Source organism: Tauraco erythrolophus, chromosome 2 (genome assembly GCF_009769465.1).
Source record: "Tauraco erythrolophus isolate bTauEry1 chromosome 2, bTauEry1.pri, whole genome shotgun sequence".
Taxonomy (NCBI): Eukaryota; Metazoa; Chordata; class Aves; order Musophagiformes; family Musophagidae; genus Tauraco; species Tauraco erythrolophus.
Genome location: NC_141466.1, coordinates 132,564,340 through 132,590,035, shown reverse-complemented (window position 1 = coordinate 132,590,035; position 25,696 = coordinate 132,564,340). Strand labels below are relative to the sequence as shown.

Genomic DNA, 25,696 nt, shown 5'->3' with positions numbered 1-25,696 from the left:
CCCAATTAGAGGACGCTCTGCCGACCCTTTCCCCAGCTTTCTTCTCCCAGGTTTGGAGCGAGAGATGCTGCGGGGAGGTGGGCAGCCCCCCCAAGCAGGCACCTCGGCAGGGAGATGCTGAGCATCCCACCTCCTCCTGAGCAGCACTCAGCCCCTGGAGACCCCTGCCCCACACATTCCCTCCCCCGTGGTCCACAATCACAGAAACCTCCCAGGGTTGGAAAGGTCCCCTAAGGAAATAAACTGTGCAGACCCAGGGATCTCACCTCCTGCCCTGAGCTGTCAGGTGGAGATCAGCCCCTTTCAGCTCAAACTTGGAAATCTCTGTTTGGGAATAAGGTTTTCCAGTATGTAAATATAATGTATGCTCATAATTTTAGATAGCGCCAGAAGCCTTCAAAAGTTGCGGTATCATTTTAGCAAGCGCAAATATTTTTGGAAGCAGTTCAGTCTTCCAGAACCAGACCTGGTACGTCACGGGCACGGGCTCCAGAAAGCCAGATTCTTTGCCTGTTTTGAAAAACAACAAGATTGTCGCACATGGAAGTGTTTTCTTGTCCAGGCACCTACGGCATTTGACACTCTGCTGCGCTGACCGTCAGTGAGGCACTCGCGCCGTGCGCCAGCCCGGCAGCGCGCGTGTCACGGCCGGCGTTCCGAAATGACAGGTTTGAGTGTCTCCCCTCCGCGTCGAAGGGGAGGCTGTTTATTTTGACGTAGATGATGGCAATGAGAGCCGTTGTAAGGGACCTTCTGGGGGGGAAAAAAAAAGCCGTTTAACTGGAGCAACCATCAAAACCTTTTTCTTTCTGTTTTATCTGCCCCCATGCCTGAGCAGGAACATCGTGTTGATGCAAAGGCTCCGGAGAAGTCTTACTGCTACAGGTAGTAAGATCCGGGGTGATCTTATAGCAGCTTTCCTGTACCTAAAGGGGGCCTACAGGAAAGCTGGAGAGGGACTTTTTCCAAGGGTGTGTAGTGATAGGACAAGGGGCAATGGATTTAAACTGAAAAAGGGCAGATTTAGATTAGATCTAAGAAAGAAATTTTTCACTCTGAGGGTGGTGAGGCAGTGGAACAGGTTGCCCAGAGAAGTTGTGGCTGCCCCATCCCTGGAAGTGTTCAAGGTTGGATGAGGCTTTGGGCAACCTGGTGTAGTGGAGGGTGTCCCTGCCCATGGCAGGGGGGTTGGAACTAGATGATCTTTGAGGTCCCTTCCAACCCTAACGATTCTATGATTCTAGGTAACTCTCAAGGAGGGCAGGGGATCGTGTCCGCAGCTGAGATGCCAAAGCCCCAGTTTTTCCCCAACATATTTTTAAAGGAAGGGGCAAGCTGTGGTGGGTCTGGGTTGCAAAGTCAGGATCTGGGGGAAAAATGCCCAACTTTGGGAACTTGGGCGAGCTCAGGCCCACGTTTCACCAGTTGGTTTTTGTGAAGGTGGGAGCTGGCGCTGTGATGGAGGTCTCCACAACACGTCCTTGCTTTCCGTGAACAGACGAGCGGGAAAGAACCGTACGTCTTTTATTATGAGCACGTTTTACGTGATTTCAACAATAAAAGGCTCCCAAAGCTGCAAATCCGTTGCCTGTGTGTTTTCTGGAGTACGTGAGCTCTTCCATGAGCTAAAGCCTTCCGTATCTCATGGAGCCGTTTATTTGGAGCGGATGTGCAAAGGCTCAGCCAGCAGCAGCTATGGTTACTCAAGTGCCAGAAGCTAATTTGGCGACTGTTGAGACAAACATCCATTCAGTGAAGCTTTTTACTTTACATTTAAATTCGGTTTATCCGAGTTTGAGGCTGAAGGTGTTGAAAAACACTAGGAGCAGTGTCCCATGGCACCAAAACCTGGCAGAGTAACCCCAACACACAGGACGGGACCGCCCTGAAAGAGCCCAAAAGCTCGTCTGGGTGCTCTTGAGCCTCCCGAACCCCCCAGCACAGGCACTGGCACCGGCACGTGGCTTGAGCCGTGTCCTCAGCCGCGCTGTTATTACCTCCTCGCTACAACTGAGGCTTTCATGTGGCAGTTGGCAGACAGAAGTTCTAATGAAGGGTAATTACGATGATGATCTCATGCTAATTGTATACTGATTGCTGTTCTAATTACGCGAAAGCGTTTCATAGCTATCCACGATTTTGTCTGTCGATGTAGCATTTCTTCTCCTTAAATTCGAACACTCTTGCGCTATTTGAACTTTGTTTATCGGGGCGCTGGAATTTATGCACTAATTTGGTGACTCCCTTTCAAAGGGACCTAAGTTTTTGTCTGAAAGTGAGGAAAAAGTGGGTTTCTTTGCTGCTTCGTTTACCAGCTGGCGATGTAGACGCTGACCCAGAGCTCACTTAGGTGGTGTGGTGTTTTCCACTGCCCGCTGGGTGTTGGTGAGAGCAGACAGGCAATTCAGAGGAGGAGGAACCCGGAACCTGACGGAGGTGCTGGATTTCTGTGCCAGTGGAAAGACGACACTTGCATTAGTCTTTTCCTGAAAACATGGTGGACAATAAACTCGGTAAAACAAACCGTTAAAGGGGGCCATGTTACTGTAGCTGTTCAGCTGCTCCCAATTATTTTTGGAATTAACGTCCCAGCGCCTTGCCAAGTCCCAGTTTCCCGTTTCCAGACGCACCGATGCCTGCCCGGCCCCCAGTTCCCGAGTGGGCCCCAGTTCTCAGCACCAGTCTGAGACCCGGCAGGGCAGTGCGGCCACGTTCTCTGCAGCAGCAGCAGCAGCAGCAGCAGCAGCCGAATGACCAGATTTAACCCCGGATGAGCCGACGGAGCCATAATTCGGCAGCGCGCGCTGTAAAATCTCCGCGCCCGCAGGTTTCCCGCAGCTCCCAGCTGCGCGCCCGCCGCCCCTCGGCCCTTAAAGGCTTAAAAACGCCGCGAAGGCCGCGCTCACGTACAGAAGCGGCGGGGCAGCTCCATGGCGGCTCCGCGCCCGCCCCGTCCCCATGGCAACGCGCGCGCGGGGCGGGGCTTCCGGGGCGGGGCCGGCGCGAGCCGCCGGCGTAAACAGGGCGGCGGGAGCAGGCCCGGCCCGGCGGCTTCCCGCTCCCCCCGCGCCGGGCACGGCCACGGCGGCCTCCTGCGAGCGCTGCCGCCGCCGCCACAGGTGAGCACGTCGCGTTCCCGCCGGAGACGGGGCCGCTCCCGGGTCTCTGTCCGCAGCGGGCGCCGGGAAAAGTTCGCGCGGCCCGTGAGGCGCTGCCGGGACGTTGTCACCGGGGCTTTTCCGTGCGCGGGGCGCCCGGCAGCGTGCCGGACTTCCGTCCCCTCCCTCCGCTTTACCGGCTGCCGGGTGGCCCGAACTGGGGCCGGCCCTGGCGGCCGGCTCGCCGGTACCCCCCACTGCCGGTGCCCGTGCTCTGAGTGACCCGCTCGGGGCACCGATTGCCAAATTCCCGGCTGCTTTAAGCAGATCCCGCCGGTGCTGGCGTTTTGCCGCTGGCCGGTTGGCGAGCGGGCACGTGCAGGCGTTTCTCCCGCCGTCGTCATCTTCTTATTCTTTCAAAAAAGTTATTTTTGGGGCGTTTCCGTGTCTGGGTGCTCCAGGGGGGCCTGGCTCGGGAAGAAGGTGTCCGGTGGTGGGAGCTCCGCGCCTGGGCCATCCCCGCAGCGGTGTGCGGTTAGTGGTAGCGCGGCAAAACCGCGGGAATTGGTGTCAATTAGTGCTGGATTTCCGGCCGGAGGAAGTCTCCTGAGATCCTTTATGGTATACTGGTAGGAAGTTGCTTTTTGGGCAGGACCTGTTGTCTGTCTGACGCAGCAGACCGGTCTCTGGTGTCCTGCTCCCGTCTCAAACACGTGGAATCGGCAGAGGTAAGACCCCCACGGCTGGGCGAGTCGAGACTTGTGTGGTGGTGGCGCTTTTGCAAAAATGCCGTGTGTGTCTTTGCTAGTATCCTCTTCTGCTCTGGCAGGCCAAACAGGAATAACTTGCTGCTTAACAGACTGGATAAGGATGTGCAAATCATACTTTTATTGTATGGAAATTATTAAAGATATGGGCCCTAGACAGAAAACACACTTCATCTAAATCACGGTGTTTGAAAACGAAGAGAGGGCAGATGAAAATCTTGAGTGTTCCAGACCGTGTGCTGATTTAAACTATGTCTTTGCGTGCAGATATCGCTCGTGTTAGGAGCAGAGATGTCTTGTGCTTCCCGAGAGCTCGCTCTGCCTGAAGTTTGGTCGCCCCTTTTGTGGCTTCTCTGTTGTCCCATCTGGGGCTGAGCTCACGCTGCACAAATGGACCACCCCCTCTCCAGCTCCTGCGACACCTCTGGGAACGTGGTACGCTTCAGACGTCAGCTCTGCCGTCTAATTCAGCGGCACCGAAAGATTCGGGAGTTATTTGGGGAAAGGGAATTGCAGGCAGGCAGACAGCATGATTGTGTAAACTGTGGTTCCTTTGGAGACCCAGCTGGACAGGTCTTGTGGCAGTAAATAGACTTTTCTGTCTCACACACTGCTGTGGTATGCACTTTAAAATATAAAGTAAAAGACGTATTTCTACCTGGTGGTGTTGACAAACAAGGAGTAATTCTTACGCCAGACTGCAAGTTGTATGCTGCCCTTGCCTCTGGGAATGGTGGTGCAGAGGCAGTTGCCTCTTCAGAGTTTCTCAAAGCGATACCTTTTTTACACTTTGAAAAGTTGCTTAGATAATACAAAAGCTTTCATTGAATCACTGGAGCATTTCAGCTTTTTAAGTCCTGCTCTGGAGTTCTGCACCAATCTAATTCCAAGTTGCCTGTTCTAAGACCTGAAGTGCCCACAGCTGCTTCACTCCTGGCAGCAGGTGGGCTACATGGGCTGGTTATGTCCCTGGTCTGACTCCTGCTCAACCAGAAGGGAGTTTTCTCGAGTATTTTTTCCACCTGTTCTCATAAACCTGATTTTTCTTTAAATGCTCGAATTATGAAGTGCTTGAGATGTTAGCCATCAGTTATTAAGCTTCTGATAAATAGCATGGACTGCCTGGAGACTTGTGCAAAAAACCTCATAACCGTACCTTAAATTACCTGTTAGGCTTTATGATTGGCCATATTTCATTTCCCAATGGTGGTACTTTGTCCAGTCTGAATATAAAAAAAAATGCATATGCAGGTCAGTGTTATCTGTGGTGCGTGCAAAATTTTATGAAGAATTAGGTTCGAGGTGTCTGAGATGATGGGTGAAACGGGGCAGCTTACCTCCTGTGTTTTATGCAGACCTGACCACGTTGTGATTACTCAGCACTTAATCTTCAGTGGCTGCTGGTGAGAAAGGCAGCGTTTGAGCCGTGTGGGCGATGAGGTAAATAGATGATGTGGTTAAGTGCTGTCCTTAACGCTGTGACCCACTTTGCAATTAGCCTGGCTCTTCAGACAGGGAGGCCAGATGCTTCACCCTAAGGGAGGCTTGCAGTAAACACAAATAGTGATGTGTCCTGGGCAGAGAATGTAAACCGGGTAGGGCTATTAGCCTCAGAAATATCTGCTGGCACCAGTTGTACGTAGAAGCTGGTGCTCAACAGGCCCCCTCTAACCCGCCCAGGGGCCCAGCACCATTGGCTAAGGCTCGAGCAGGCTCTGGCTAGTAAGGTGGATGCAGCTCAGTGCCCAAAGTTGATTTAATGTCAGATTGGTGTAGCAAAACAACCGTAAAAATAACATTTCTTACTTTTATGGGAAGATTGCTTTGTGCCCAAGTGTTGTGCAATTTTCTGTGTACTTATCTCAACAGGGTTTCGTGACAGGAGTACTGTTATTGCTACATTACGGATGCGGAGCTGGAGCACAAAGAGACTAAGGCCTGGTATCTCCAAAAACGTTGAGGCATCTTAGTCATGCTGGTTTAAATGGGAGGTGAGGGATCAGATATCACTACAGATCGATGCCTGGTGAAATGCCAGAGATTAGAGAGAGCTTGTGGCTGACCAGGGAATTTAATTCTGTGCTCCAATCCCAAACTAACGCTCCTCCTCTGTAGACTGAAGATTCAGGGCTGTTTGAAAATGAGCCACCTGGATCCTTAAAAAGTTCTGAAGTGTGCTGGTTTTGCCCACGTAAGAAAAAAGTTGATAACAGGTTAAAACGGTGCAAACAAACGCAAAACTACAGGAACAAATAAAATTTTCGGGCCACGAGCTTTGATGTTTTCATGTAAAGGAGGATGTGCTGGTGCAACGGAGCGGCCAGAGTGATTGCCAGAACCTGGGCAAGCGAATCTGCAAGTGAAGTAGTGATCCAGTGCTGGGGCAGAGCTGTGCTGCCAAACACCCTGAGCTGCGTGGTGATGGTTTTAGGCATCGTTAGTGATGACACCCAAATGCTGAGAGGCTCTTACCTGGTGGTTTGGGGGTTTTTATACTGTTTTGTCTTGCCTGGAAGACCTCACCTGTATATTCTCGTGCTGTCCAAATAGCTGTAGCAGACGAACGAAGGGGGTACTGAAAACCCACGCTGGCAGAAAGGAAGCGGTTGTTCAGGAGCTGAGGAGCGTGATGTGCTACCTGGGGTATCAGAGAGTGAGAAATGGGATTGGAGCCAAGGGCTGCTCGCGTCCAGCGGCTTTTCCATCCGTCAGGATATCAGCGTTCTTCATGGAGTCACGAAAATTACTTCTAGAAGTGTAAAAACAAGATCTTGAAATCTGCTTTTGCTTAGCTGTCCGTCATGTAAAAGGAAATTGAAAGGATGAGATCCCAGATGAAGCGTGGCTTTTAAATTGCATACATGACATGAAAACCTAATCTTGTTTCAGACAGAGGCAGGATCAGATGGGTAAAATGGATGCCTTGATCTCTCCGGCTAAGAAGCCGGAAGGGATTTTTTTCCTTGCTTTCCTCTGTGCAGGGCAGCTGGGAGGGGGCGGCTGTGTGTGGCGACGACACGGACACGTTTGGGGGGGAGTGCTCCAATCCGTGGGTGAGCGTGCCCGCCCGAAGGGGTGCGTGCAGTCTCACGTGCCTGCCTCCAGCCTTCCTGGCTAACGAGAAATTAAGATTATGGTTTTAATAAGCAACTTGGGGTACTCGCTTTGATTGTCGCAGGGTTCGTAACGTGAATCTACTGGAAGCCTCTGTCTCATCAATCGATTATTTTAATTGTTTTTTTTGCTCATGGGGTGGTTGCTCATCTTCAGGTGCGATTTGTAATTGTTAAATAATATCAGCTTTGCTGTTTTCTCTTCCCGAAAATAGATTCTCTTTGAAGTAGGCTGTAGGTGAGGTATGGGGTTTGTTCTTCAGCAGTCTGGTCACCCCCGTGGGCCTGTACTCTTGTGTTGCCTCTGACAGACACGGAGGGCCCCGCAGCGTTGTCACAGCCATCAACAGTTTTGGTGATTACTGGCATCTGCTATGCCAGCACTGCCTGCCAGGGCTCCCTTCCTGAAGGGAACCTCTGGATGCACTTGGCATTAACGCACACGTGTGAAATAAGGACTTGATTTGAAGTTCAAAAGGTGAAATAAAATACCTGGAGAGCGCATTGGGACTGTAAGCTGGGAAAGAGTTGGGATTTTTTGGAAAACTATTTTAATGTGTGGGTAAATTCCTACGAGAAGTTCTGGGGAGCTGTCTGTTCAGACGAGTTCAGCGCCGTGTTTCCTGCGTTGAAAGTGGTCGGGACTGGGAGTGGGACTGGGAGTGGGGAAGAGAGGGAGCTGAGCGCACGAGCTGCCAGTGCCGGGGTTTAGAGCCCGTGCTGGGGCTGCTGGAGAGGGCACCTGGAGCACCAGCTTAAGCTGGGCACAACTCTGTGGCTGTTGCGGTGGGTCTCGTGTGGGTATAGACGTGTTCAGGCATCGTTTCCCTTTGGAACAGCTTAGCTCTTGTGCCAGTGAGGAACAGAGAGAAGGAAAAGCTTTGAGGGTTGGGTTTTTTGTGGTAAGCTCAGCCGGCAGATCGATCTGTAACACGACCGATCCAGCAAAGTCGTGCGCTCTGCTCTGAAAAGGTTGTGCTCTGTAAAACACTTTATTTCTTGTGTTTCGAGAGTTGAAGTTGTGAAATGCTTTCATCTTACTCTACGTTGTTTGTTTTCTTCCAGTGAAGTCAAAAGGCTGGAATTGGAAAGGAAGCTGATGGAATACAGGAAGTCCGATGCATACCTGTAAGTCTACTTAAAAGCTTCTTATAGGTTACTTTGGTTTAGTTAAGGTCTTAGGGATCATGGAAAGCTTTTAGAAGGTTATCTTAAAGTTATTTTAGAACAATACATTGTGCTTAACATATGAATATAAATGTAAGATTCATGCCTCCAAGTTATTGGTGAAATAACTTCAGCAATAACATAACTACCTTACTCTTATAATAATTATAATTATATAATTACCTTATAGTGAAATTTATTATAGTCAGTAGTAATAGTTAGTAGTAATAGTAGTTAGTAATAACTAACATGCAACTTGATTTTGTGCAACTTTTACAAACTCGCTGTAGCATAGTTTGTGCTAGAAAGTCCCAGGGGCTTGGAGAGTCTGAAAGTTTTAGGAAGTCCTAGAAGATATTCTAAGGCCAGGTCCTGCTCCTTGGGTTGTTTCTGCATTGTCTATTTAATGTAAATTGTGTATATAGTCTGCACAAAACCCCCGAACCACAAAACCCCCGAACCACAAAACCCCCGAACCACAAAACCCCCGAACCACAAAACCCCCGCGGTAGAAACCACGAAACCCCCGACCACAGCAGTAGAGACCACAGTAGCAGAAACCACAAACCACAGTAGCAGAAACCACAAACCACAGTAGCAGAAACCACAAACCACAGTAGCAGAAACCACAAACCACAGTAGCAGAAACCACAAACCACAGTAGCAGAAACCACAATAGTAGAAACCACAGACCGCAGTAGTACAAACCACAAACCACAACACCACAATAGTAGAAACCACAAACCACAAAACCACAGACCACAGTAGTACAAACGGCAAACCACAAAACGGCAAACCACAAAACCACGATAGTAGAAACCACAAGCCACAAAACCACAAACCACAACACCACAATAGTAGAAACCACAAACCACAGACCGCAGTAGTACAAACCGACAAACCACAAACCGACAAACCACAAAACCACAATAGTAGAAACCACAAACCACAAAACCACAGACCGCAGTAGTACAAACCACAAAACCACAGACCGCAGTAGTACAAACCACAAAACGACAAACCACAAACCACAATAGTAGAAACCACAAACCACAAAACCACAAACCACTATAGTAGAAACCGCAAACCACAAAACCACAGACTGCAGTACAACAAACCACAAACCACAATAGTAGAAACCACAACAGTGGAAAGCACAACAGTAGAAACCACAACACCACAAACCACAAAATCGCAAACCACAAAACCACAATAGTAGAAGCCACAAACCACAAAACCACAAACCACAAAACCACAGACCGCAGTAGCACAAAACCACAGCACCACAAACCACAGCACCACAAACCACAGCACCACAAACCACAACCCACTATAGTAGAAACCACAAACCACAAAACCACAAACCACAATAGTAGAAGCCACAAAAACACAAGCCACAAAAACACAAGCCAAAAACCACAAAACCACAATACTAGAAACCACAAACCACAAAACCACAGACCACTATAGTAGAAACCACAACACCACAACCCACAACAGTAGAAACCACAACAGTAGAAACCACAACAGTAGAAACCAGAAACCACAAAACCACAATAGTAGAAACCAGAAACCACAAAACCACAAACCACTATAGTAGAAACCACAAAGCCACAAACCACGAAACCACAGACCACAGTAGTACAAACCACAAACCACAACAGTAGAAACCACAACCCACAAAACCACAACCCACAAAACCACAACCCATAACAGTAGAAACCACAACCCACAAAACCACAACCCACAAAACCACAAACCACAACAGTAGAAACCACAAAAGCACAAACGTAGAAACCACAAACCACAAAAGCACAAACGTAGAAACCACAAACCACAAAACCACAATAGTAGAAACCACAAACCACAATAGTAGAAACCACAAACCACAAAACCACAAACCACAATAGTAGAAACCACAGTAGTAGAAACCACAAAACCACGATAGTAGAAACCACGATAGTAGAAACCACGATAGTAGAAACCACGATAGTAGAAACCACAATAGTAGAAACCACAACCACGAAACCACAATAATAGAAACCACAAACCACAAAACCACAATAGTAGAAACCACAAACCACAAAACCACAAACCACAATAGTAGAAACCACAGTAGTAGAAACCACAAACCACAATAGTAGAAACCACAAAACCACAAACCACAATAGTAGAAATCACAAACCACAAAAGTAGAAACCACAATAGTAGAAACCACAAACCACAAAACCACAATAGTAGAAACCACAAACCACAAAACCACAAACCACAATAGTAGAAACCACAAAACCACAAACCACAAAACCACAATAGTAGAAACCACAAACCACAAGCCAGAAAACCACAAGCCAGAAAACCACAAGCCACAAAACCACAAACCACAAAACCACAAACCACAATAGTAGAAACCACAAAACCACAAACCACAAAACCACAAACCACAAAACCACAATAGTAGAAACCACAAACCACAATAGTAGAAACCACAAACCACAAAACCACAAACCACAAAACCACAATAGTAGAAACCACAAAACCACAAACCACAATAGTAGAAACCACAAAACCACAAACCACAAAACCACAATAGTAGAAACCACAAACCACAAAACCACAAGCCAGAAAACCACAAGCCACAAAACCACAAACCACAAAACCAGAAACCACAAAACCACAATAGTAGAAACCACAAAACCACAAACCACAAAACCACAAACCACAAAACCACAATAGTAGAAACCACAAACCACAAAACCACAAGCCAGAAAACCACAAGCCACAAAACCACAAACCACAATAGTAGAAACCACAAATCACAAAACCACAAACCACAAAACCACAAACCACAATAGTAGAAACCACAATAGTAGAAACCACAAACCACAAAACCACAAGCCAGAAAACCACAAGCCACAATAGTAGAAACCACAAACCACAAAACCACAAACCACAATAGTAGAAACCACAAACCCACAAAATACAATAGTAGAAACCACAATAGTAGAAACCACAACAGTAGAAATCACAAAACCACAAACCACAAAACCACAAAACCACAAACCACAAAACCACAATAGTAGAAACCACAAACCACAAAACCACAAACCACAATAGTAGAAACCACAATAGTAGAAACCAGAAACCACAAAACCACAAACCACAATAGTAGAAACCACGATAGTAGAAACCACAAACCACAAAACCACAATAGTAGAAACCACAAACCACAAAACCACAAACCACAAAACCACAAACCACAATAGTAGAAACCACAAAACCACAAAACCACAATAGTAGAAACCACAAACCACAAAACCACAAACCACAAAACCACAATAGTAGAAACCACAAAACCACAAACCACAAAACCACAAACCACAAAACCACAATAGTAGAAACCACAAAACCACAAACCACAATAGTAGAAACCACAAACCACAATAGTAGAAATCACAAACCACAAAAGTAGAAACCACAATAGTAGAAACCACAAACCACAAAACCACAATAGTAGAAACCACAAACCACAATAGTAGAAACCAGAAACCACATAACCACAAACCACAATAGTAGAAACCACAAAACCACAAACCACAAAACCACAATAGTAGAAACCACAAAACCACAAACCACAATAGTAGAAACCACAATAGTAGAAACCAGAAACCACAAAACCACAAACCACAATAGTAGAAACCATGATAGTAGAAACCACAAACCACAAAACCACAATAGTAGAAACCACAAACCACAAAACCACAAACCACAATAGTAGAAACCACAAAACCACAAAACCACAATAGTAGAAACCACAAACCACAAAACCACAAACCACAAAACCACAATAGTAGAAACCACAAAACCACAAACCACAAAACCACAAACCACAATAGTAGAAACCACAATAGTAGAAACCACAAACCACAAAACCACAAGCCAGAAAACCACAAGCCACAATAGTAGAAACCACAAACCACAAAACCACAAACCACAATAGTAGAAACCACAAACCCACAAACCACAATAGTAGAAACCACAATAGTAGAAACCACAACAGTAGAAATCACAAAACCACAAACCACAAAACCACAAACCACAAACCACAAAACCACAATAGTAGAAACCACAAACCACAAAACCACAAACCACAATAGTAGAAACCACAATAGTAGAAACCAGAAACCACAAAACCACAAACCACAATAGTAGAAACCACGATAGTAGAAACCACAAACCACAAAACCACAATAGTAGAAACCACAAACCACAAAACCACAAACCACAAAACCACAAACCACAATAGTAGAAACCACAAAACCACAAAACCACAATAGTAGAAACCACAAACCACAAAACCACAAACCACAAAACCACAAACCACAATAGTAGAAACCACAAAACCACAAACCACAAAACCACAAACCACAAAACCACAATAGTAGAAACCACAAAACCACAAACCACAATAGTAGAAACCACAAACCACAATAGTAGAAATCACAAACCACAAAAGTAGAAACCACAATAGTAGAAACCACAAACCACAAAACCACAATAGTAGAAACCACAAACCACAATAGTAGAAACCACAAACCACATAACCACAAACCACAATAGTAGAAACCACAAAACCACAAACCACAAAACCACAATAGTAGAAACCACAAACCACAAAACCACAATAGTAGAAACCAAAAACCACAAAACCACAAACCACAAAAGTAGAAACCACAAAACCACAAACCACAAAACCACAAAACCACAATAGTAGAAACCACAAAACCACAAACCACAAAACCACAAACCACAAACCACAATAGTAGAAACCACAAACCACAATAGTAGAAACCACAAACCACAAAACCACAAACCACAATATTAGAAACCACAGTAGTAGAAACCACAATAGTAGAAACCACAATAGTAGAAACCACAATAGTAGAAACCACAAACCACAAAACCACAAGCCAGAAAACCACAAGCCACAATAGTAGAAACCACAAACCACAATAGTAGAAACCACAAAACCACAAACCACAAAACCACAAACCACAATAGTAGAAACCACAAAACCACAAACCACAAAACCACAATAGTAGAAACCACAAACCACAAAACCACAAACCACAAAACCACAAGCCAGAAAACCACAAGCCACAAAACCACAAACCACAAAACCAGAAACCACAAAACCACAAACCACAATAGTAGAAACCACAAAACCACAAACCACAAAACCACAAACCACAAAACCACAATAGTAGAAACCACAAACCACAAAACCACAAACCACAAAACCACAAGCCAGAAAACCACAAGCCACAAAACCACAAACCACAAAACCAGAAACCACAAAACCACAAACCACAATAGTAGAAACCACAAAACCACAAACCACAAAACCACAAACCACAAAACCACAATAGTAGAAACCACAAACCACAAAACCACAAGCCAGAAAACCACAAGCCACAAAACCACAAACCACAATAGTAGAAACCACAAATCACAAAACCACAAACCACAATAGTAGAAACCACAAACCCACAAACCACAATAGTAGAAACCACAATGGTAGAAACCACAACAGTAGAAATCACAAAACCACAAACCACAAAACCACAAAACCACAAACCACAAAACCACAATAGTAGAAACCACAAACCACAAAACCACAAACCACAATAGTAGAAACCACAATAGTAGAAACCACAAACCACAAAACCACAATACTAGAAACCACAATAGTAGAAACCAGAAACCACAAAACCACAAACCACAATAGTAGAAACCACGATAGTAGAAACCACAAACCACAAAACCACAATAGTAGAAACCACAAACCACAAAACCACAAACCACAAAACCACAAACCACAATAGTAGAAACCACAAAACCACAATAGTAGAAACCACAAAACCACAAACCACAAAACCACAATAGTAGAAACCACAAACCACAAAACCACAATAGTAGAAACCACAAACCACAAAACCACAAACCACAATATTAGAAACCACAATAGTAGAAACCACAATAGTAGAAACCACAATAGTAGAAACCACAAACCACAAAACCACAAGCCAGAAAACCACAAGCCACAATAGTAGAAACCACAAACCACAAAACCACAAACCACAATAGTAGAAACCACAATAGTAGAAACCACAAACCACAAAACCACAATACTAGAAACCACAATAGTAGAAACCAGAAACCACAAACCACAATAGTAGAAACCACGATAGTAGAAACCACAAACCACAAAACCACAATAGTAGAAACCACAAACCACAAAACCACAAACCACAAAACCACAAACCACAAAACCACAAACCACAATAGTAGAAACCACAAAACCACAAAACCACAATAGTAGAAACCACAAACCACAAAACCACAAACCACAAAACCACAAACCACAATAGTAGAAACCACAAAACCACAAACCACAAAACCACAAACCACAAAACCACAATAGTAGAAACCACAAAACCACAAACCACAATAGTAGAAACCACAGTAGTAGAAACCACAAACCACAAAACCACAAACCACAATACCACAAACCACAAAACCGCAAACCACAATACCACAAACCATAAAAGTAGAAACCACAAAACCACAAACTACGGTAGTAGAAACCACAAACCACAGAAGTAGAAACCACGGACCACAAAACCACGGACCACAAAACCACAAACCACAAAACCACAAACCACAGATAACAGTAGTAGAAACTACAAAACCACAGACCACAGTAGTAGAAACCACAAAGCACAAACCACAGTAGAAACCAGAAACCACAAAACCACAAACCACAAAACCACGAACCATAATAGTAGAAACCAGAATAGTAGAAACCAAAAACCACAAAACCACAAACCGCAAAACCACAAACCACAATACCACAATAGTAGAAACCACACTAGTCGAAACCACAACAGTAGAAACCACAAACCACAAAACCACAAACCACAATAGTAGAAACGACAAAAGCAGAAACCACAGTAGTAGATACCACAAACCACAATAGTAGAAACCACAGAACCACAAACCACAGTAGTAGAAACCACAAACCACAAAACCACAAACCACAGTAGTAGAAACCACAGTAGTAGAAACCACAGTAGTAGAAACCACAGACCACAAAACCACAAACCACAATAGTACAAACCACAAACCCACAAACGACAGTAGTAGAAACCACAAACCACAATAGTACAAACCACAAACCACAAACCCACAAACGACAGTAGTAGAAACCACAAACCACAAAACCACAAACCACAGTAGTAGAAACCACAAACCAGAATTGTAGAAACCACAAAACCACAAACCACAATAGTAGAAACCACAAAACCACAAAACACACTAGTAGAAAGCACAAAACCACAAACCACTATAGTAGAAACCACAAAACTACAGGCCACAATAGTAGAAACCACAGACCACAAAACCACAGACCACAAAAGTAGAAACCACAAAACCACAGACCACAGTAGTAGAAACCACAAAACCACAGACCACAGTAGTAGAAACCACAGTAGTAGAAACCACAAACCACAAAACCACAAACCACAAACCCACAAACGACAGTAGTAGAAACCACAATCCACAAAACCACAGACCACAGTAGTAGAAACCACAAAACCACAGACCACAGTAGTAGAAACCACAGTAGTAGAAACCACAAACCACAAAACCACAAACCACAAACCCACAAACGACAGTAGTAGAAACCACAAACCACAAAACCACAAACGACAGTAGTAGAAACCACAAACCACATTAGTAGAAACCCCAATAGTACAAAGCATGAAACCACCAACCACAATAGTACAAACCCACAACAGCACACACCCCCACCAACCCCCCCCCCTAGACCACCCCCCCAACCAACACCAGCAACACGACCACACCAGAGGGCTGGGACGTGTCTCAGCCCGTGTCCCTTTCCTCCCACGTGCTTTGCAAAGCTCAGAGGCGCCTTTTCTCTCGGGGCTCAAGGAACGGAGGGCGCGGGGCGGGAATGGCCGGGCCCTTAGATTAGAAAATGAAGGTGTAAATTAAAGAGAAACAAAGTCTGAACAGGTGGGGAAACAGCACATGTACTTTCCTTTCTATTTTTATTTGTTTTCGTTTAATCTGACAGGTTTTGAACTGAAGTTTCTCTGAAAATATAGGCTGCTCGGGGGTTTAGGTTGCGAGTTTACAAGTGGTGGAAGCAGACCTGTAGGCAGGCTGAGACCCAAAGATGCTCCTGGGTGCCCCGGCTCACGTTTTCCCTGTGGCGCTCGTGCTCGCGGGGCTGCCCTGTGATCAGATGAGCAAACAGGCCTGGCTCAAGTGAGTCTGTGTTTTTGGGTGGGCGAGAACTGGTTTAGATGGAATTTCAGCTGCATTACTTTTGGCCTAATTTGCCACGTGGCCACATAGCCGGTCGTGTTGGCACAAAAAGGAAAGGCTTGGAGCAAGGTGCCCCTTTTGGTGGCAGCGTGGGTTTAGGTGGGCTTAAAGCAGTTGTGGAACCACAGCCTGAATGTCACCGTTGGTGCTACTCGCAGAGCACGTTCTCCTAAATACAATTTTCATTTTGATTTGGTGTCCTAGAGGTGTCTGAAAGGTCCATCCATGACAAATTTACAAGAGTGTTTAAATAAACTTACCCTTTCGAACGCCAAACCCCCTGTTTAAACCTGAAGGGACGTGGCAGACGTCCTGTAGCTTTGGGCAGCCGTGCAGAAGAACGTGTCTGCTCCTTCTGGGAGGGGTGGGGGGCAACTCCTACTCAAGGGTTAGCACGTACGTGTCTGTAGTAGACGCGTTTGTTTTAATTTCATGCTCTTTAAGTACGGTTTCATTTTCCCCTGTAGAACGAAACTAAAATACATGAAGCTGAAAAAGTACTTGAAAGAAGTAGATGAACGACGGAAAAGAGCTCTTCTGCGAAACCAGGCCCTTTTAAAGGAATTTGCCCAATTTGAAGCTTACATGAAGACTTTGGGTTCAGAGATGATTCAGAAGATGGAGGTAACTTTCTATAAGACTTAAAACGTTAGTGTTTACTGTTACTACAGGGTTGCTAAGTTGGTTTTGTCGGGGTATTATACACATCAGGACTTCAGGTGTTGGTGCAACCTCATCATATGTTTTGGAGTGCTGAAAGCGGTAATGTTTGGGAATTTGGGATGAACCCAAACTCTGCTGATACATGGTGTAGTTGACCCTGCTGTAGCTGCAGAGGTAGTCAGCAGCACTTCACAGGACTCTGCGTTTGGTGCCCTGTGCTTCTGAGTCTCTGGGAAGCGAGGGAGAGCTGAGATCAGGAAAATGTGGAAAAGGATCATGTGTTGAAGTGTGAGCGATAAGATAATAAGCCAGCAGTATCCAGGTTAGGACAAAAAGACGACTTGAGTTGTAATATTTTCATAAAGGCTTTGTTATAAAACTATTTCAGCAAGGCTTTTAATGCTTAAAAGTATCCACATGTATTTCATGGAAGTTGTTTCAGGACATATTTTTAGTTTTGTGGGAGTGAACTCCCTAAATAGCCACAGTTGGTCCTCCCCTTGCTTCTTGCTCTGTCTCCATCTGCAGAGGAAGTTGTAAGAGTAAATAACTTCTGTTGCAACAAATTATTGTATTTTAACTATCTGGGCTAAAGCTGAGTTAAATGAGGTCACACTTAGTTCTGTTACTAAACAGTCAACTAGCAATACTTGAACAGTGGTAAGGGAGAAAACCAGTCCTCCAGTATCCCAGTTGTATCACTCGGATGTTCGCTTTTGGTAACGTTTCTGCATGCACTCAGAGGTTTGATCCATGTGCCTTCAGAGACGGAAACTTTGAACTTTCCTTCTGGACTGGCAGAGCCAGGCCCAGGGAGCGTTTCTTCACCTTGTGTACTCGAATTGTGCGCCACAGCTGACACGGTGGGAGCGTGGTAGCACCAAGTGACTCCTTCAGAACAGCCACCACCCGACAGAATATACTTCTTGCTGCCTTTGCAGCACCTTCGTTAGCAAGGACGACCGCAGACGCGCTGCTTTTCCGTTCCCCGCTCATAGCCTTGACCGCCGTCAGCTCAAAGGTCTGCGTTTGCCAAGGGGGTCTTATTGCTGACTTGGCTGGATGAAGAATCAGTTTGAGAACTCGTGCTGGGAAGAGTTATCCTCATGAAAGAGGCTGACGAGCTAACACGTGCCTGTTCTGGTTTTTGATGACTGGTTTCTTAAAAATGACCACAACAGGTAGAAAACATGGGTGGTCATTGCATATGAAAAGGAAGAACAAAAGCTCTCAGGAGGACACTGAAAGTGACCCTTCAACAGCTACATTAGCCACCCTCTGCTGTTGGTTCTCCTGTTTCAGTTGGGTTTGGGCTGAAATTCTCGTTGCAGAAACAGTTGTCCAAAGTCAGCTCGATTCTGTTTTCTTTTTGGGGAAAAGTATGTGTCTTCTGGCAAGCCCTTACTGGACTCTCTCTCCCCATGATGAGTGGAACTCATAACGAGATGGGGATTTCTGTACCTACAATGTGTAGTCAGTCTACCTTAATCTCTTAAAATAGCATGGGAGGAAAAAAAAGATGATGTGGAAGTAAAAAAAGCATTGATAGTCATTCCATTTGTGTTGAGATAAAAAGACGTGTTACCGTTAGACCTGAATTGCTATGGTGGGTGTTGGTTTTTTTTTAACACTGAAGTAGAATTTGATGATTCTCTCAATTTTCCCAGCCTCACACCCTCATTTGCAAACGTGAACAGACTTTTTGCTTTTCCCGTTTAGCCCTGTTGGGGTAAATGGCTTTGGTCTTGTCCGTAGGGTTATGTATCAGTAATGCTGTCTGTAGGTTGGACAGTTAGATGTGTTGCTTTTTTTGTGATTAATGCAGAAACAGGATGAAACTCTTCTGTGCTAGTAAAGAGATTTTTTGCATGTCTTATCTTCATGTTTGAAACAAACTCGATCAGGATCCGTATTTAAGGTGGTACAACAGCCAGGATTTTTGTTCCCCAACTCGTGACCGAAGCACTCCGTTTAATGGGCTGCTATGAGAAACAGCCGAGCCCTGAGGATTTTTGAGTCGTGTCGTTATGTTGTCTTGCTGTTCACTGAACAACAATTTGGGATGCTGCAAAGTGATACAGACTGGTGATGAGCTTGGATTTTAAAAAATAAAATTGTGAGGTGTGGTCACGCCACTAGTATCTGGAGTCAGATTGTCGAGGAGGTAGAAACTGGGAGGGAAATGTGCGTGTCTGCTTTCCAAGAGCAGTCACATTCTCCAGAAATACTCGGCAGGGGCTACATCTGTCCCTCTGCCACTGCATCTTTTGAACTTGCTGGAAGAAAGGAGAGGAGGAAACAAATTAGTTGAAGCATTTTAAGCCCCTGCGACGTGGTGCTGACAAAACACGTATCTTTGTGTGGCTGTCTAGTACTCCGTTGTGGTTGTTTTTTATTTCTCTGAAATGCAATTGCATTTTGGGCAGTTGCTTCCCACTCTAATAAGCCAACGGGCTGGCTAACATCCCTTGTGTAGCTACAGCCCAGCCAGTGCCTGGTCGTTCTTTGAAGCCTGTTGGGTCTGGTGGCATTCACGGAGCATCTTTTCCTGCTTCGGCTCAGTATGTGCAGTGTAAAGGCTGTGCCTGGGAGTGTGTGCACGATTCCTCCCCTTTTGTTCTTTTTTTTTTAATTTTTATTTGTATTTGAAGCAGAGCAGGACTGGGGGTATGTTGTGATGCTAGGTTTCCCGTGTTGGTTTTAAGGATTTTTATTCTTAGCAACCCTAATGCACCCCAGTTTGGTGAGAGGTTGTTCCAGCCTACTGGTGTGAGTCCTAGTTGTGCCACGGGTGGATCTGCGTGTGCTGTTTTTGTTCATTACTTCCATGTTGGTGTTTCTGTGCCATCCATTTTATTTTTGCCAGGTTAGACTTATTTTTTTCTGAGCTGTTGAGCAAAGCACAGATTCCACGTCCTCCATGCTACAGCTATGAAAAGCCCCCTTGTTGTGGATTGCATAAGAATTATGGAGCATGTAATCGTTTAATCTGTCATGGAAGTACACAGAAAGAAATTATTACTATTTCCCCCTTTTTTTCATAGAGAGAGAACACCCTTAAGGAGTGCTTTATCATGACTATGTGCACAGTTTGTGTGTGGCTGTAGCTGACAAAACTTCTTTTGTTTCTGAAAGATTCACTTCTTTTCCCCTTGTGTTTTAGAGTCTGCGATTTGTTCAGTAATTTTGGGGAGTGTAAGTAAATTCACTTGACCTTTCAGGAAAATACAGTAGTTATGCGTGAGTTTATTTTGAGCATCTTTAATTCTCGTGTGGATAGTTTTTGTTTCTTAAAATTTAATGTTTAGGATTTTAGGAGCAGCTTCTGGAAATAGCAGACTTGCCGGATGCACCGCTGGAGCGAAGTGCAGAGCTGGTTAAGTTAATTGTTTGAAAGATTTATTTTCCTGCACGTTACCTGATGCAGAACAGGTCCTGAAGTGCTTTCGCTCGGAGCCGGTGTAACTCGTTACTGGGGCTTGCAATTACTAACGAACAGGATTAATTACAGGTGCTGTGTGCTTGGCTGTTGAGCAGCAGCCCCACGTGAATGCGTTACCTCTGGTCAATTAAACAATGGAGTGGAGGCGCGGGCGGCTTGGGCAGTTGTTTTAGGAACACCACAGCAAGTTGCCTGTCATGCTGGGTGGCTCTTCCTAACATCTGCCGTGTGTTTTTCCCTGCAACAGCTCAGTGAGTTGTAAGATGATGTCTGTAAAACAAATTCTGAAGCTCATTTCATCCCACAGCAGCGCAGTCATCGCCTGGGTACAGCAGAAGTAATTTGGCGTTAACAAATACTAGTTGGGGTGAAATAAATTTGAGTCAACAAGTTGTTACTGTTGTGTAGGATTCTAAATTGTGTGAATGAGTAAATGTGTATTAAAAACCTGCAGAAGACTGTACAGGCCACGTCGGTTGCTCAGGGGAGCAGAAGAATCGGGAGGAAGTGGGATCTCTGGCTTTTTGAACGCGGTCCAAGGGAAAATGCTGCTAGGACATTGCGTTTAAAAGTGCACAATTTGCAAAGTAATATTTGCTGATTCGTGGCGGGGGTTGTTTTTTTTTTTTGGCCTTCAATTTTACATAACGGATTTGTTCGCATTTAGGCATGGCGTGGAAGAGAAATTAAAAGCGTGTTATCACTTGGAGAGGGTAACTTGTCAGCAGAAGGTGACAAGGGAGCAGGATCCGACGAGCAGGTAACGGGAGGGAAGCGGGGAGGGAGATGGGTGGTTACACTGCGCTGCTCTGCCCCCAGCTGCTGCGTGAAGGGCGGGCATCGCTGCCCAGTCCACGCGTGGGCATCTTGTGGGGGCATCCGTAGTGTGAAATAGCGTTTAGTGCCTGAGTGAGGTAGGATAACCTGGGTAAAAAGTGCAATTATTTCAGCCAAAGGACCGGAATTAAAGAGGGGAGAGAACCTGTAACTGTTTATATCCATCATCTTGTTGGGTTTTGTAATTCCTGTGCCGAGTACTGTGAAAATGATCTTGACCGAGGAAGAAACGTTCTTATTCTTAATGAACGATATTTTTAGAAATGCAGCGGTCGGTTCGTACGGCGTGTTCGTAATTTGGTGCGCTTGGACCTTTTCTCAGAAGAAGCAGGAGGAGATTGCCTATCTAAGTAACAGACAAAAAGACTGACAAGGAATACTTAAATATATTCTGCCATATATCTGCTGTAATGCAGGCTTCTAATCCCTCCTCCTATCTCCATATAAATGATACAGTTCAAGACCATAGCTGTTTTCTTCACTAAAAGCAGTAAAGCTCTTTCAGATGAAATGTCTAAAAACATCTTGTAATAACTTGGAGCATGCTGGCAAGAGTAGTCACTTGTGACTATGTGTGAAACCCCCTCAGCCAGTCGATTTTGTAATAAGCAAAACTGGTGGCATCACTCCATTATTCAGAAAAGCCAACAGCGTGCTTGTCCCTTAGGCTACAGCATTCATTAAGAAAAGCTTACTGGGCTGAAAGCTGGAAACAGATGATAACGGGATATGATTTTCATATTTAATGCATTCCTTGGAAGAGTATGTGTGCTGCAGATTGATAGAAGAATCAACTGCTACTTTACGAAAAGACTTTCTAGTTTGCCCTATAGCTACCGATGGAATCATTCAGCCAAGAAATTAACTTTTTCTCCTTTTACCTGCTTTATATATCTGCTAAGCAGGCTGCCTGGCTGCCAGTAAATGTTATTATGCAGTTAAATGTTTGGTATTTAAGACTCTTATCAGAAAAGAAACAGAGGCCACGCTATTTTGTTTTTATAGTAGGAGGAAGGTTTTTGGTTTTCTTTCTTCAGTGCATTAGCAGCTGTTAATCTGAGTTTATAGGAAGTTTCCCCCGTAGATTAAAAAGTTAAAAACCTTGAATTTAGAGCATTCTTTAAACTGTAATATACAAAGCAATGAACCCGAGCAACCTTGACCTATATGAGCAGGCCTCCAGCAGCTGCGAATTACATTTTTAATTCAGACGTACGTGAAAAGGTGAGATTCTGTTTGAACCCGAGATTCTTCAGTTAAAAGCAGTAGGTGCAGGAGACGTGATTTCCAACCTATGGAAAAGTTTACGTAAATACTAGAACATCAAAGGCTCACGGTGTGACTTAGATTTTTTTTTTTTTTTAATCTGTTTTTTTTGGACAGTACAAGACCTTGGTGCTTACCCAAATATGTCACTTTATGTTGAATTACAGTTCATAGCTTGATTGTGGTCTCTTTCCTCCTCTGTCCCTTCCTTCTCTTTCTCATCTCCCTCCATGAATGCAAAGGTAACTTCAGTTAAATTGTGCATCCTTTTGCCTTGCCTGTGTGCTGTGTCTCAAGCCTTTATTCTCTAACTCCGATATTTTTTTCGGGCCGATTGTGCCTGTTGCTCACCACTTTCACCTCACTTAAAAGCTGCTTATTCTTATGTCCGAAATACGAGAGTTTATCCTCAGTGATGTGGCACCAAGTCAGTCATAGTATGTGCGTTTAGCAGCTGCTCTGTCCAGGATGCAAATCATCACAGCTTGGAACTGGTTTTATTTACCAGCACTGGTATCATAGTGGTTTCCTTTAGGCTAGTCAGAATGCCAGTGATCGTGTGATAACCTCGTCAGAGATGCATCTTGGAGAGCAAGAAGGACAGTCATAGGAGCAATCTTCTAGAGATGGTCAGTATCCCAGTGCCCCTGAAACACCAGTGTGAATGTCTGGTACTTCTCTGAGCCATGGGATACGCACCCTTTTGGACTCCTAATTTTTATGGGAGTCCTTAAGCTCAGAAATTATATACCCAAGCAGCGTTTGTTTAGAAAACCATGATTCTCCATGGAAAGGACTTGAGCACCAGTCTTTTGAAGCCCAGTGTAATGCCAGTTGAGGGTTGGAGGAGAGGTCCTGTACCAAAGAGGTCCTTCTCAGCTGGCAGAGCTGCGTAACCCGGGCTTCCGAAACCTTTGCGCAATGAAATCTGGCTTCTTCAACTTCAGAGCACTTTCTTGCAGTCTTCTGAAGGTTTTGGACTTGTGCATCTTGGCACTTCGTGTCCGTTGGACGTGGGGCACAGGAGCAGCTGTGGGTGGCAGAGCATCCTTCCCCGAGAAAGGGGGTGTCAGCAGGCAAGAGCAACGCCTGGCGTCTGGAAGAGACTGGCCTCTGGCTCGACTTCACCCCCCTGCCTTTCACCTGGTGGTCCCCTGGGCCCGTTGGTGAGTCCGAACAGAAGGGATTTTTTCTTATCTTTGTTCTCTCCGAAACACTTTAATGATAATAAAAAGGGATGGTATTTGTTACCGGAGGAAGGAGCGGGGAGCCTGCACTCCACAACCAAAAAGAGGATTGTTAAGTGTGCTTTGTGCAGAGACTTCATTTAACTCCCAGCTGGAGTGGCATGAAGTTCAGTGATTTTGTTGACTGTTTTAAGTCAGTCACCTACAGGTTTTTACTGCTTTGTTTTTAGTGGGAAAACAGCACCTAGACCATCGTGATCTGTCATACTTTTGCTTTGAGAATGCAAAGGCGGTGAAGAGAGTATTTATTTTCTGCAATCGAAGAGGAGCTCGTTGGAGATGTGCGTCTGCTGTGACTCTGCCAAGCACTTGTACCTGTCTGAATTGCATTTGCTTTGGAACACTACATCCAGGAGCTGCCAAATCCATGAAGTACTTGCTAGATGCGTTTTAAAGCAGCAAATCCAAGACCCGAGAAGTAATTAGGAGGAACCCGAGAACAGTGGTGATGGAATAAGCTGTGAACTTAATCTGAGTAGCAAACCTTTACTCCTTCTTAAAATAACTTCATGGCTTTTTGTTCTGCTTCTTGTTACGTGGAATTTGAGCTTTTTTAATGAAACTTGGTCACAGACTAGACAAGATGCCTTTGTTTCCTTTAAGCTGGGCTTGGCAGCTGACTTTGTATGGTAGGAAGAGGTCAGGCAATGAAAGAGAGGAGAGAGGTGTGGAGGTGACTGTAAATTATCTGGCTGTGATTTGGGGCTGAAAAGTAAGCCCTGCTTAGTATGAACAATGGTATTACGATAGCTAATTTTGGCTTTGCATAAACTGGCAGTGACCTTTTAGTAGTAGTGGTGGCAGTAGCCACTCCTCCTAAATTGTTCTGATTGAGTAGGTTTACAAAGAAAGAAAAGGCAAGTGTTAAAACACTGGGATTTAGAAGCAGAGTGGTTATACTGTTGGAACTGGTTTTGTGCAAGTTCAACAGTTCTTGGAGGAAAGCGCCATTTAAAATGTTTCTGCTCGCTGCCCAAAGTTGCCTTGTGGAAAACGCGATTTCACCTGCATGGTTTTAGCTGAGTGGTCCTTCTTCCTCTGGTGTGGTTTAACAGGCAGGAAGAGCAGAAGATGACAATAAATACGGTGATTTTTGCCTCATTCTTGTTTGCTTTGTTGACATGCTATGAGCAAAACTGGGTATATAGACAAGTAAACGATGGCAGATACACATTTCAGGCTCCCTGGGGACCCTTCCTCATCCCGTGGACTTCTAGAGAAGACCATGAGAACAGCAGGAGAAGGCTGCTCAGAGCAGCTGCTGCAGGTGGCTCCAGAAAGGCCAGCTGTGCCAGGGGCACTGCCACAAGGTCCTGATGATCATGCCTTGGCTTCAGGATGCTGCGATACCCAAACCGCAGGCTCCCAGCGGCCGTGCGGAGGCGTGCACAAGTAGAGCACAAGTAGAGCACAAGGGTTCCACTCGAGTCAGGAACTTCAAGGTGTTCTCAGTGGCTTTAGTGGGTCGATCTAAATGTCGTGCTGTGGCCCAGGGTCTGAAAAGCCTTTGCAGGAATCTAACCTTAAAAGTTTGCTTGTTTGTAAAAACCAGTTGCTGTTTAGATTAGTTTGAGTCCTTTGCATATCTCAGTCCCTTTCAGTCGGGTTAGGGGTGCAGTGCACTTTTGCCAGGGGTTGTTTTGGCTCACGGAGCTTCAGTTGAGGTCCGGGTCCTCATTTTCTCACT

The 25,696-nt window shown here is 45.2% G+C and overlaps 1 protein-coding gene across 1 annotated transcript in view; it reads left to right on the top strand.

Moving 5' to 3' along the window:
• Window positions 1-2,958: 2,958 nt before the first annotated feature.
• KIZ (kizuna centrosomal protein) overlaps window positions 2,959-25,696 on the top strand; it is a 55,916-nt gene continuing 33,178 nt past the window's right edge. Inside the window, exons 1-4 of the mRNA XM_086626574.1 lie at window positions 2,959-3,119; window positions 8,044-8,106; window positions 17,022-17,178; window positions 21,327-21,419. Coding sequence (XP_086482700.1) covers window positions 2,959-3,119; window positions 8,044-8,106; window positions 17,022-17,178; window positions 21,327-21,419 — 474 coding nt within the window. The remainder of the gene's footprint in view (window positions 3,120-8,043; window positions 8,107-17,021; window positions 17,179-21,326; window positions 21,420-25,696) is intronic.